The sequence below is a fragment of the Pseudonaja textilis genome, chromosome 15, assembly GCF_049901715.1.
Source record: "Pseudonaja textilis isolate UNSWEBS1 chromosome 15, rPseTex1.2, whole genome shotgun sequence".
NCBI lineage: Eukaryota > Metazoa > Chordata > Lepidosauria > Squamata > Elapidae > Pseudonaja > Pseudonaja textilis.
Genome location: NC_142004.1, coordinates 3,566,392 through 3,578,484, shown reverse-complemented (window position 1 = coordinate 3,578,484; position 12,093 = coordinate 3,566,392). Strand labels below are relative to the sequence as shown.

General features: G+C 45.7%; 1 protein-coding gene and 1 non-coding gene across 4 annotated transcripts in view; both read right to left on the bottom strand.

Annotated features, from left to right (window-relative positions):
- The window catches only part of PXN (paxillin), a 45,149-nt gene extending 34,401 nt beyond the window's left edge, over window positions 1–10,748 (bottom strand). The window contains exon 1 of one of the 3 annotated variants that reach the window (XM_087913210.1): window positions 10,601–10,748. In XM_087913210.1, the coding sequence (XP_087769336.1) occupies window positions 10,601–10,613 (13 nt within the window). In that variant the 5' untranslated portion in view covers window positions 10,614–10,748. The remainder of the gene's footprint in view (window positions 1–10,600) is intronic. The other 2 variants (XM_087913211.1, XM_087913212.1) reach the window with 2 other exon arrangements.
- Window positions 10,749–11,564: 816 nt separating this feature from the next.
- On the bottom strand, window positions 11,565–11,705 carry LOC113454025 (U4 spliceosomal RNA). The gene has a single exon (XR_003376349.1). It is a non-coding gene; the product is annotated as a U4 spliceosomal RNA (small nuclear RNA).
- Window positions 11,706–12,093: the final 388 nt, after the last annotated feature.

The window sequence follows — 12,093 nt, the reverse complement described above, 5'->3', positions numbered from 1 at the left end:
AAGGCCAGACAAGGAATAATATGGATGGAAACTGAACAAGGAGAGATTCAACCTGGAAATAAGGAGAAATTTTCTGACAGTGAGAACAATCAACAAATGGAACAGAAGTTCCCTTTAGAAGTTGTGGGATTTTCATCCCTGAAAGCTTTTAAGAAGAGACTGGACTGCCATCTGTCGGAAATGATGTAGGGTCTCCTGCTTGGGCAGGGGGTTGGACTAGATGACCTACAAGGCCCCTTCCAACTCTGGTTATCTGTAAAATTCTGGAGCCAATCATACTCTATGGCAGTTCCCCCTCCATAGAGTCTCCTCCTAGCGCGGTGTCCTTCTTCCTCTACCTGTCCTGACCAAAAGCCCTATCCATTGTGTAGCTGACCGGCAACAGGGAACTGCAGCAGAGGGATGGAAAGAGCCACAGTTGGCTCCAGAGCCGCCGGTGGCCGACTCCTTTTTTAGGACTTATGCACATTGAATCAGCAGCATCTCCACCTGAAATTCAGACCCGGATTCAGATTTATGACAGTGGCAAGCCGAGGAACCACCTCTGGTCTTTAAAATTTGACTTAAAGGACTTTATTCTTTGCAGCTTTGATACACACACACACACACACACAGGTCATTCTCCGCTCCCCTTCCCAAGAACCCATGTCCAAATTTCACCGTTTTGGAAAGCAGTGGGGGGGAATTTCATCCAGATCCAGCGTTTTGAGAAAACGGGGGTGGGGGGGAAACGGGCTATTTCTGCCAAGGGATTCTTGGCCCGGCCTGCATTCCACTTGATTAAAACAATGACCAAAAAACAGCCAAGGATTACATCAAACTTCCTCTCTGCACCACCCCAGCTCCTTTCCTTCACCTCCACCCACATATTTTCATGCAGCTTCTCCAAAATGCGATTTGTACCATGGGCCGGGGGCCCGCTCCTTGCTGGAACGCAGGGATGACGCTTGGAAAGCTGATTTCTGCATCCTGTCAAGGATTGGTCTCTTCGGGTAGAAACGGAATAGAGCCGGAAGGGCTCTTAGAGGTCTTCTAGTCCATCTCCTGCTCATGCAGGAGGCCCCAAAACCATTTCAGACTAGTGGCTGTCCAGGCTCCTCTGAAAAGCCTCCAGTGGTGGGATTCAGCCGGTTCGCACCAGTGCAGGAGAACCAGTTATTAGCTTTCATATTTACCGATTAACAGAGTTGGAAGGGACCTTGTGGGCCATCTAGTCCAACCCCCTCCACCCAAGCAGGAGACCCTACACCGTTTCTGACAGATGGCAGTCCAGTCTCTTCTTGAAAGCCTCCAAGGATGAAGCTCCCACCACTTCCAAAGGCAACTTTTGTTCCAGGAGTTGATAGTTCTCACTTGATGAGAAGGCCCTTGGTGGCCTCTTGAGCTTGGCGGCTTTCTTGCAGACGTTTCGTGACCCAACTAGGTAACATCATCAGTGCTAGAAAGGAGTGTGAGGGTGGAGTTACGACTGGGGTCACACGATCTCCTTTTGCGACCTTCTAAGAAGTAAAGACCACGGGGTCAGCCGGATTGACTTCACAGCTGTGTTACTAAGTTTTAACAACTGCAGTGGTTCACTTAATGGCAGCCAAGGAGGTCGCAAAACAGGGGCAAAATTCGCTTAACAAATGTTTAAAATTGAAAACGGAAAGTTTGGGCTAAACTCTGGCCATACGTCATGGGCTACCTGTTCATTAATAGTCGTTAGGCAAGGACTAATTGTAACAGAAAGCTGTGGTTGCACCAGCAATGGGATTACGGAGATATCCCCAATTTTTCCCCCCCTAACGAGACTCAAAGGAGTTAAACTTATCTTTGCAAAAGCGAAACTATCTGAGGAAGTGCCAAAAATGGCCTTCGCTTTGAGCATCAGGCTTCAGTCCAACTGCAGCAAGACAAAACCTGCACTGTTATTTTTTTTTTTTTAAAAAAGGGAGTTGAATCGTTTCAGGGCAGAGGAAAATATCTCCGTGTGACGGGGAAGTTTTAGTCCCACAAACCGTCTTCACAATGAGATCAGGACCAGATTATTGGTGGCAGATGGAGTTTAAAAGGCTCCGGATATGGAAAAAAACAATTAAATCCATTTTTTTTTAAATTTTACAACAAGTCCATCTTTCGGGTTAAGCAGCATGTCGACTGGGCACATAAATCTTGTGCAAATATTTGTAATTAGTGTATATTTCTTACTATACTATCAATAGTCGCATTCATATTAAAAACGACTCAGAAATGGACAAACACTATAGAGTTAAACAATAAAGACTCGGAATATTACACAATTTGGGATAACTGGTATCAATTGATAGATAATAATAAGAAATGTATAGATCAGAAGAAGATATAAATGTGTCTATGTATACAACTAATTAGAAATGTATGGAAATGTAAGAATATAACCAAGGTTTTTTTTAGGACTGTCAAAAGAAGATTGAAATTTGTAAAAAGTTGTTTTTAGATTTACTTGTATTTTAATGTTTCAAATTTCAATAAAGGTTTAAAATTAAGAAAAAAAAAAACCCTTTTTCAACATTATCTATCTTATCATTGTAACAATCTTCATGTATTTTCGGGTTTGAAAAATTGAACTTTTCATCTGGCTAACTTTTGCTCTGCATCTAAATTAATTAGACTTGTGACATTTTTTTTTTCCACCCTTATAACCATTGCTGCCTCCCAGGGCCACGTGGTCAAAATGTGTATCTTAGGATTCATGATGAATGTATTTTTAAGGATGACTATGATAATGAGATCAACCTGTGGGACGAAGTTGCCTTCGGAAGTTGTGGGAGCTTCATCCCTGGAAGCTTTCAAGAAGAGGCTGGACTGTCTGTCATCTGTCAGAAATGGTGCAGGGTCTCCTGCCTGGGTGGAGGGGGGCTGGACTAGATGACCTACAAGGTCCCTTCCAACTCAATCTGTAAATCTGTAAGTATGATTTATCACTTTTATCTTTTGTGTACACTGAGAGTTTACGCGCCAAAGACAAATTCCTTGTGTGTCCAATCTCACACTGGGCCAATGAAGAATTCCATTCGGAGGCTTGGCAACTGGCTCTTAATTTATGACGGTCACAATGTGATCTCCTTTTCTGACAAGCCAAGTCAATGAGGAAGCTGCATTCCCTTAAGGACCGTGTGACTAAGTGAACAACTGCAGGGATTTACTTAACAACAACAGGGTCCTTAAACCTGCCAAGGTTGAGGGGGAAAAACCTGGCCCAGAATATCACTGTTTACATGAATATTTAGGGTGGAGGGAGAAGCAGGGGGAAGGGTTAGCAAGCTGAATTCAATTTATTCCAAGCTGGGATCCATTTTGCAGATGGTTTTTAGAGGCACGGTTGGGCCAGGCCCAAAATTAGGGAGTCGATGCACTCAATAAAATCAGCATAATCGATAAAAGATGTGTCAAAGAGACAGGGAGAATCACACAGACAACTCGATGAAGGCATCCAAAAATAAACTTGTGTGGAATTGCCATATGTGAATCCATCATACGGTGGTCACTGCATTACTTAATGTGGGATAAATGAGAATTATTTTAAAAGGAAAAGCTTGGTTTGGGGACAGACTTGAATGTCTGTCAGTCTGTCTGTCTCAGATATACTATATCAGATTGATTCTAGGGACATTTAAAAAGAAAAAAAGGTACTGACAGTTTCTCAAATTAACGCGTTGGGCCATCAGTTGAAAGTAAAATATTTTGCGAATACCAACTTCAGGTTGTTCTGGATTCACAACCACAATTGGAACCAGAATTTCTGTTGTTAAGCAAAGCAGTTGTTTAGTGCAGTTTTGCAAACTTTTATGCCCTGGTTGTTAAGCAAAGCACTATAATTGTTAAGTAAATCATTAAATGATTACTTGGATGGTGAGATCACTACCAATGCAGGATGTTTGCCAATTGTCTGAATGTTGATTCCGTTGTTTTGGTAGCTTTAGTAACTACAAATGGTTGTAAGTAGGGACTGCCTGAGGTAGTCTTTCCATTTATAACTACAATTGAGCCCAACATTTCTGCTGCTAAGCGAGACATTTGTTACGTGAATTTTGCCCTGTTTTACGACCTTCCTTCCCACCGTTAAGTGAATCACTGCAGCTATTGATTTAGCCCCACGGTTGTTAAGTGAATCTGGCTTCCTCCTTGGCTTTGCTTGCCAAGTCACAAAAGGGGATCACACTTCAGCCATCATAAATACGAGTCAGCTGCCAAGTGCCTGAATTTTGATCGTGTGGCCAACAGGGATGCTACAACAGTTGTAAGTGGGAAAAACAGCCATGCATCTCGTTTTTTTCAATGCCGTTCTAATTTTGACCGATCACTAAACAAACTGTTGTAAATCGAGGACCCCCTGGGTGTAACCAATAGGAGCAAGGAATGTTTGAGTTTTAATCCTGGAAAACTCATTCCCTCCACAGCCAAGGTTTTTAACACGTTCCAGGAATAAAAACTTCTTAAAACTTTTCCCAAATCACACTGAGCAAAATAGAACCGGCAATAATAATAATAATAATAATAATAATAATAATAATAATATTGTTCATATCTACGAGGCTTGCAGCAACCCGTATCAATCATCAGTGCCAGTTAATATTTGTGATACATTTTTAAATGTTCAGTTGATTGAGTTTCATGTTTAATGAATAAAGTATAAGATAGAATAGAAGAGCAGAACAGAATAGAACAGTATAACAGAGTTGGAAGGGACTTTGGTGGTATTCTAGTCCCCTAATTATAATAATAACAAATCATCAACATCATCACAAAATATCACGACCTGGCCATCGAAACTATGCAATTATGGATGAAACATGTAACAGTGGTACCCATTGTCATCAGGGCACTTGGTACCATGTCCAAGATTTTTGCAAAACACATCAAGAAATTGCAGCTTCCTACAATAACATCAGCCGGAACTGCAGAAAAACTGCACTACTCGGAACATCGTACATCTTAAAAAGATACTTGGTTGATACCTAGGACTCTGGCAGCAACCGGTATCTACCATCAGCGCCAGTCAATATTTGTGATGCATTTTTGACGGTTCAGCTGACTTGAGTTTCATGTTAAACGAATGAAGTATAGAATAACAACAAACAACAAACAACAGAATCTGTTCAGATTAAACACCCCTTTAAAAAGAAAAAAAGAAAAGTCGCTTGGGAAAGCCTCATTAGGATGATTGAGCGGCTGGTGGCTGGAGTTGCAAATATTTCAATTTATGAATTTATGGAATGCCAACAGCTGTAGCTCACGCAATACCCGGGGTCTGGAGCAGGTGGGTCTCTTGGGTGGGTTCACAAATGAAGTCAAAGTGTTTGTCCTTAGCCAAAGTAGCGCTCGCAGCTACTGGGAAACCATTTGTGGAAACAGACCACAATGCAAGGAAGATGCAGGTGTGAAATCCTCAGGAAATCCGCAGATATTCTAAAATATCTCATGTTTTTAAAAAATGGCTGCTTTTATGGTGCAGGGGGGAAAGATTTGAGGGAATGCAGACATTATTTATTGACTTGCCTTCCCTTTGATTCTATTTACGAATAAATTAAGCGGGAAATATATTTAACAGACCTGCCTCTACAACAAGAACCCTATGAGGTGGATTGGATTGAGAGGGAGGGAGACTGGGGTAAAGTCATCCCACCTGTTTTCATGCCTAAGGCGGGACTAGAACTCCCAGTCTCCTGCCGATTGGCCCCAAGTCACCCAGCTGGCTGTCATGCCTAAGGCGGGACTAGAACTCACGGTCTCCTGGTGATTGGCCCAAAGTCACCCAGCTGGCTGTCATGCCTAAGGCAGGACTAGAACTCCCATTCTCCTACAGATTGGCCCAAAGTCACCCAGCCGGCTTTCATGCCTAAGGCGGGACTAGAACTCACGGTCTCCTGGTGATTGGCCCAAAGTCACCCAGCCGGCTTTCATGCCTAAAGTGGGACTGGAACTCCCAGTCTCCCAGTTTTTAACCTGGTGCCTTAACCACTAAACCACAGTGGCTATCCTCGCTCCGAAAGACCTTTTCTTAATCCACGGCCCTTTACAACATCACGAGTCCTGCCATTTTTATTCCTCCCGTTAAAAATGGAAGATGATTAATTAAAAAGGGCAGAACTGGGTGCCAGATGCCAGCCAACTGTCTGATGGACTCAGCATCGAGATGCATTTATCTCTGGCTTGTTTTAGATCCCCCTTTTTTGTAGGTGTTACAGCCGATTTTAAATTAGCGCTGCAATTTAATACTCAAAAGTCTAGGAATAAAATGGAGACTTTCCTGGAGAACATTTGCCCCAATTGGTTCTCCCGAAACCGTCGGCTTTAATTACAATTCTATATATGTCTCTAATAAATAAACAGTTAAAAGAGCAGGGCTGCTACCTCTGCGTGACACCGCCCCAACCAAGTTCAGTAATGATTTACTTGACTTAGTTTCCTGGAACACACAACAAAATAAAACCCCTTCATAAAGAGTAAAAAGCAATTGGCTACTTTGCAATTTAGTGCATCCCTTTTCAAGTCTGAGAAAGAATAAAAGGAAGTAGAGAGTCCGGAGATAAAGCAGATGGTGCTTTAAAAAAAAATTACGGCAGGACAGTATGCTGGAAAAATCATACAAGTTGTAGAGACAGAGAGAGAGAGAGAGAAAGGGAGAGAAAAAGAGAGAGAGAGAGAGAGAAGAGAGAGAGAGGGGAGAGAGAGAGAGAGAGACCCCCTTCCCATTTCAAGATAAAAATTGGGCCTATCTAAAATGCCGTAACCATAAGCCAAGGACCATAATGGATAGCATTACAAACAATCCTGTGACATAGCAATTGTTCAAAGTTACGACGGACCTCCCAAAAGTTACTTATGACCGGGGATCAAAGTTCTAATGGCTGGCTGCCCTCTCCCATGGCCACGTGGCCACATTTTGGACACACGGCCACTGGTCTGTATTTAAAGGCCTTAGCGGCATCCTGTAGTCACATGACTGCAATTAACAAAGTGATCGCTGCAGTGGTGGGATTCAAAAACATTTTTTTACTACTGGTTTTGTGGGCGTGGCTTGGTGGGCGTGGCAGGGAAAGGATACTGCAAAATCCCCTTCCTTTCCCTCCCCACCCCACTAACCTGCTTTCCAGCTCCGTTCTCCTGTGCAGGGCAACCAAAGAAGACTCAGCCGATTCGGTATTCAGCCGGTTCGGACCAGTTCTGGAGAACCGGTAGCGGAAATTTCGAGTCGTTTGAAATACCGCCTTTGACTGGCCCCGCCCCCATCTATTCTCTGCCTCCCATTGAGTCCCAGCTGATTGGCTGGGTCTTCTTTGGTTACCCTGCACAGGAGAACGGAGCTGAAAAGCAGGTCAGTGGGATAGGGAAGGAATGGGGATTTTGTAGTATCCTTCCCCTGCCACGCCCACCAAGCCACACCATGCCCGCCAAGCCACGCCCACAGAACCGGTAGTAAAAAAAATTTGAATCCCATCACTGAATTACACCCCAATTTTATGGATCTTTGTCCCATTCTTGTTGGTCCTGGAATGAGCCCCGCAGAATTTGGTGCCGTTCGAATAGGAGGTGGCTACAAATCACAGGTTTCACGCCCAAAATTCGTGGAAAATTTCTTTCCGTAAAAAGAAAAGAACTTAGAGCACCTCGCTCAAAGCAACAAGCCACTTTTCCTCTCTCTCTCTCTCTCTCTCTTTTTTTAAAATGCTCTTTTTTGTAAAAAAAAACCAAAACCCTGAGAAGTCCAAACTTTTTCTGGCAACTTTGTATTCTAACAAAGCTCTGCTTTTGATTCCTTTCAAATGTAGCTTCCTTGCTAATAGCTTCTTATTCCTTGGGGACAGGTGAACAATGGAGAGGGAAGGGAAATTCAATGTATATCAAAGCAAGCTTCAGTCGAGCCTAAATATTATGACTGGGAAAGAGATACTTTTAAGGAGTTTGAGGGGGGAAAGGCACCATCAGCCTGGCGGGGTAGGGAGGGAACTTTGCTGGGTGCGGGGGACGATGGGTGTTGCGATCCAAGGCATCCGTTTGGAGGAGGGGGCCTGGAGGAATGACAGGTTAAAGGTTACCCCCTTTAAATGCGGGGTTTATGCAACTGACAGTGAGAACAATTCATCGGCGGAACGGCTTTTGCCTCTAGAGTGTGGGTGCTCCAACACTGGAGACTGGACAGCCTTTTGTGTCCCAAATGGATAAGGATCTTCTGGTCGAGCAGAGGGTTGGGCTAGGTGACCTCTTGAGGTCCCTTTCCAGCCCTATGATTTTATAAGGTTTGTTAGAAGCCTAAAATGGACTTAGGGACTCTTCACAGGGAGATTGGAAACTTCCTGGAGAACAAGGAGGGAGCCAGCCCTCAAAACCGGCATAATATAATGTATTTGGACGGCCACTTGTCCGGAATAGTACAGGGTCTCCTGCTTGGGCAGGGGGGTGGACTAGATGACCCTTGAGGTCCCTTTCCAGCCCTATGATTTTATAAGGTTTGTTAGAAGCCTAAAATGGACTTAGGGACTCTTCATAGGGAGATTGGAAACTTCCTGGAGAACAAGGAGGGAGCCAGCCCTCAAAACTGGCATAATATAATGTATTTGGATGGCCGCTTGTCCGGAATAGTACAGGGTCTCCTGCTTGGGCAGGGGGTTGGACTAGATGACCCTTGAGGTCCCTTTCCAGCCCTATGATTTTATAAGGTTTGTTAGAAGCCTAAAATGGACTTAGGGACTCTTCACAGGGAGATTGGAAACTTCCTGTAGAACAAGGAGGGAGCCAGCCCTCAAAACTGGCATAATATAATGTATTTGGATGGCCGCTTGTCCGGAATAGTACAGGGTCTCCTGCTTGGGCAGGGGGGTGGACTAGATGACCCTTGAGGTCCCTTTCCAGCCCTATGATTTTATAAGGTTTGTGAGAAGCCTAAAATGGACTTAGGGACTCTCTCTTCGTAGAGAGCTTGGAAACTGCCTGTAGAATGAAGGGGGGGGAATGGGAAGCCAGCCCTCAAAACTGGTGTAATATTATTTATATACATATATATATATATATAGACTTCATGATATAAGAGACTATGAACACCTAAAACCCAGGTCTGGAGTTTAACTGGGAGTTTAGCCTGTGTTGTATGAACCCGACTCGGCCCCAAAGAAAAGAAAAAAGAAAAGAAAAAAAGAAAAGAAAAGAAAGGCAAGGAAAAGGGAAGGAAGAGAAGAGAAGGGCGGGGGAAGGGGATGAAAGAGGAATTGCAATCCGAGGGTGGAGGGCAAAATATGTGAACTTGAAGCCAAGGGGGGGGCGGGGGTTGAAGGCATAGAGAGGCTTCATGGGGGAGGGGGGTTCCGCATGGCAGGTGGAGGAGGGGGGCTGAAACCCTGTTTCGGATCCAGTTTCGACTGAACACCAAAGAGGAGAACTGGCCCCAAAAGAAAAAAAAAGATGATAATAATAAGAGGAAGAGAAGTTTGGGGACCCACAAGGATGCCCCCCCTTCACTTAGAGGCAAAGCAGGAAACGCAATGACACGGGAAACACCCCCCCCTTTAAAGGAAGTCCATTTGGGAATTTATGGGGGGGGGGGGAAGAAGAGAGAGAGAGAGAGAGAGAAGAGTCCCAAAACGGAAGTAAGCTTTCTCCCAACACTTTAAAGGAGTTTTGTGTTAAAAAAAAAAGAAAGAAAATGAGGTGGACGCCTCCCGAGAAAAGGATCCGGAGGGGGATAGGAGAGTAAACCCCAGCCGATTGCACCTCCCGCACCAACCGACCCCCCACCCCTGAAAAGGGAAAAGGGAAAGGAAGCACTCCACAAAAGGGAGGAACTGGGGAGGGAGACCCAGAAGTGGCCCAAGGAGGGTGGGGGAGAGAGAGAGAGAGAGAGAGAGAGAGAGAGAGAGAGGAGGAGAGAGAGAGAGAGAGAGAGAGAGAGAAGAGAGAGAGAAGAGAGGAGAGGAGAGAGAGAGAAAGAGAAAGAGAGAGAGAGGAGAAAGAGAGAGGAGAGAGAGAGAAAAGAGAGAGAAGAGAAAGAGAAAGAGAGAGAGAAGAGAGTGAGAGAGAAAGAGAGAGAGAAGAGAGAAGAGAGGAAAGAGAGAGAGGAGAGAGAGAGAGAGAGAGGAGAGTGAGAGAAGAGAAAGAGAAGAGAAAGAGAGAGAGAAGAGAAGAGAAGAGAAAGAGAGAGAGAAGAGAGAGAGAGAAGAGAAGAGAGAGAGAAGAGAGAGAGAAGAGAAAGAGAGAGGAAAGAGAGAGAGAAGAGAAAGAGAGAGAGAGAGAGAACAGAGAGAGAAGAGAAAGAGATAGAGAGAGAAAAGAGATAGAGAGAGAGAAGAGACAGAGAGAGAGAAGAGAAGAGAAGAGAAAGAGAAGAGCCGAGAGAGGAAAGAGAGAGAGAGAGGAGAGAGAGAGACCCCCTTCCCAATTCAAGGCAGAAAAGGGAGATTCCCCCCCCCAAAAAAAGGAGAACAAAGTAAAGAGGTTCCCAAGAAAGGCGAGGGGAGGGAAGAGGGAGGGGAGAGGGCCAAGAAAAGCAGCAGCAACAGCAGCCAAAGAGCCCCCCTCACCCAAAAAGAAAAGAAAAGAAAGTAAGAGGAGGGGGCGGTGGGAGCCCCGTTGGCGCGTGGCTCACCCAGGTCGTCCATGTTGCCGCTGCTGTTGCCGCCGCCGCCGCCGCCGCCGCCCCGACTGGAGCCGCCGCCGCCGCCGCCGCCGCTGCTGCTGGTGCTTGCCGTCCCGGGAACGCGCGAAGGGCGCGTGCCCGCGAGCCCACCGAAGCCCGTCCCAGCCGCGCGGCTGCCAGCTGGATCAGGGAAGGAGGGGGGAGGAGACCTCGCGGCGCTGAGCGGCCCCTAGCGGCCCTGCTTGGGAATGGCAGCGGGGGGGGGGAAGCGCCTCGCCCCCCACTCCACAATGCGGGAACTTTGCTTGGATTCGTTTGCTCTCTTTAAGAGCAAAGTTTCTCACATTTTGGCCAACTTTTAAGACCGGGTGAACTTCAACTCCCAAGAGTTCCCCCAACCAATCATGGCTAGTTCAGGGACTCTGGGAGTTGAAGTCCAGATGCCTTAAACTTGCCAAGGTTGGAGGCTTGGCTGGCTGGCTGGCTGGCTGGCTGGCTTGCCTCTCTCTCTCTCTCTCTCAAATTTAAGAGAGGTGGACTTCAACTCCCAGAATTCCCCAGCCAGCATGGCTAGCTGAGGGATTCTGGGAGTTGAAGTCCACAAGGTTGGAGCAACCATAGATCAGCCTTTCTCAACTTTGGCAACCTTAAAACGGGCGGACTTCAACTCCCAGAGTTCCCCCCCACCCAAGCATGGCTTGTTCAGGAACTGTGGGAGTTGAAGTCCACAAAGCTGGAGACTCCTCCCCCGTACTCTACGTCACTTTAGTAAAATGGGGGGACTTCAACTCCCAAAATTCCCCAGCCAACACGACCAGCAGACGAAACCTGGTCTGAAGCCCTCCCACGTCTCCTTCAAACGTTCCCAATGTCAAAAACGAACGCGTCGCTTTAAGCAAACACGCTTAAAACACTTTCTTAAGTAACTAGCCCTCACTTTGTTTTAATTCTATTTTTAAACCAGCATTTTCAGTCTCCGTAGAGACTGTCAAAAATTGCCAATGCCGACTATATTTCAAGTCGTCATGGCGGGGTATTGGGAAAAGTTTTCAATTAGCAATAATCGCGCCTCGGATAAACCTCATTGGCTACGATACTGCCACTGCGCAAAGCTAACGAAAGTTTGCCAATCGTTTCGGTGCCCAACCGTGCAACAATGAATCAAGCCACGGTGAGCCCCCCCAACCCGGCCTTATAAGAATGGTCGCCTACCTTGTGTCCTTACACCGATGCATTTTTGCACTCTTATTTTTGCACGTTGGAAGGGGAAAAGTGCCCCTATTGCCCACTCCCAAGCGGATCCGGTGCTGCAAAGGTTTCTGGGAACCTTTATGTTAATTACTGCTAACGTCACGCTCGGAAGTAAGAGCTGGTTGGAAAGAAAAAAGGGGGTTGGGGCGAGAGAGGGCGGGCTTTACCTGCGTGATCCAAAGAGCTGCATAGAAAGGGATGCATTAGAAACATTCAGAAAAACAAAATTAGGAATAGATCTCTCCATTGTA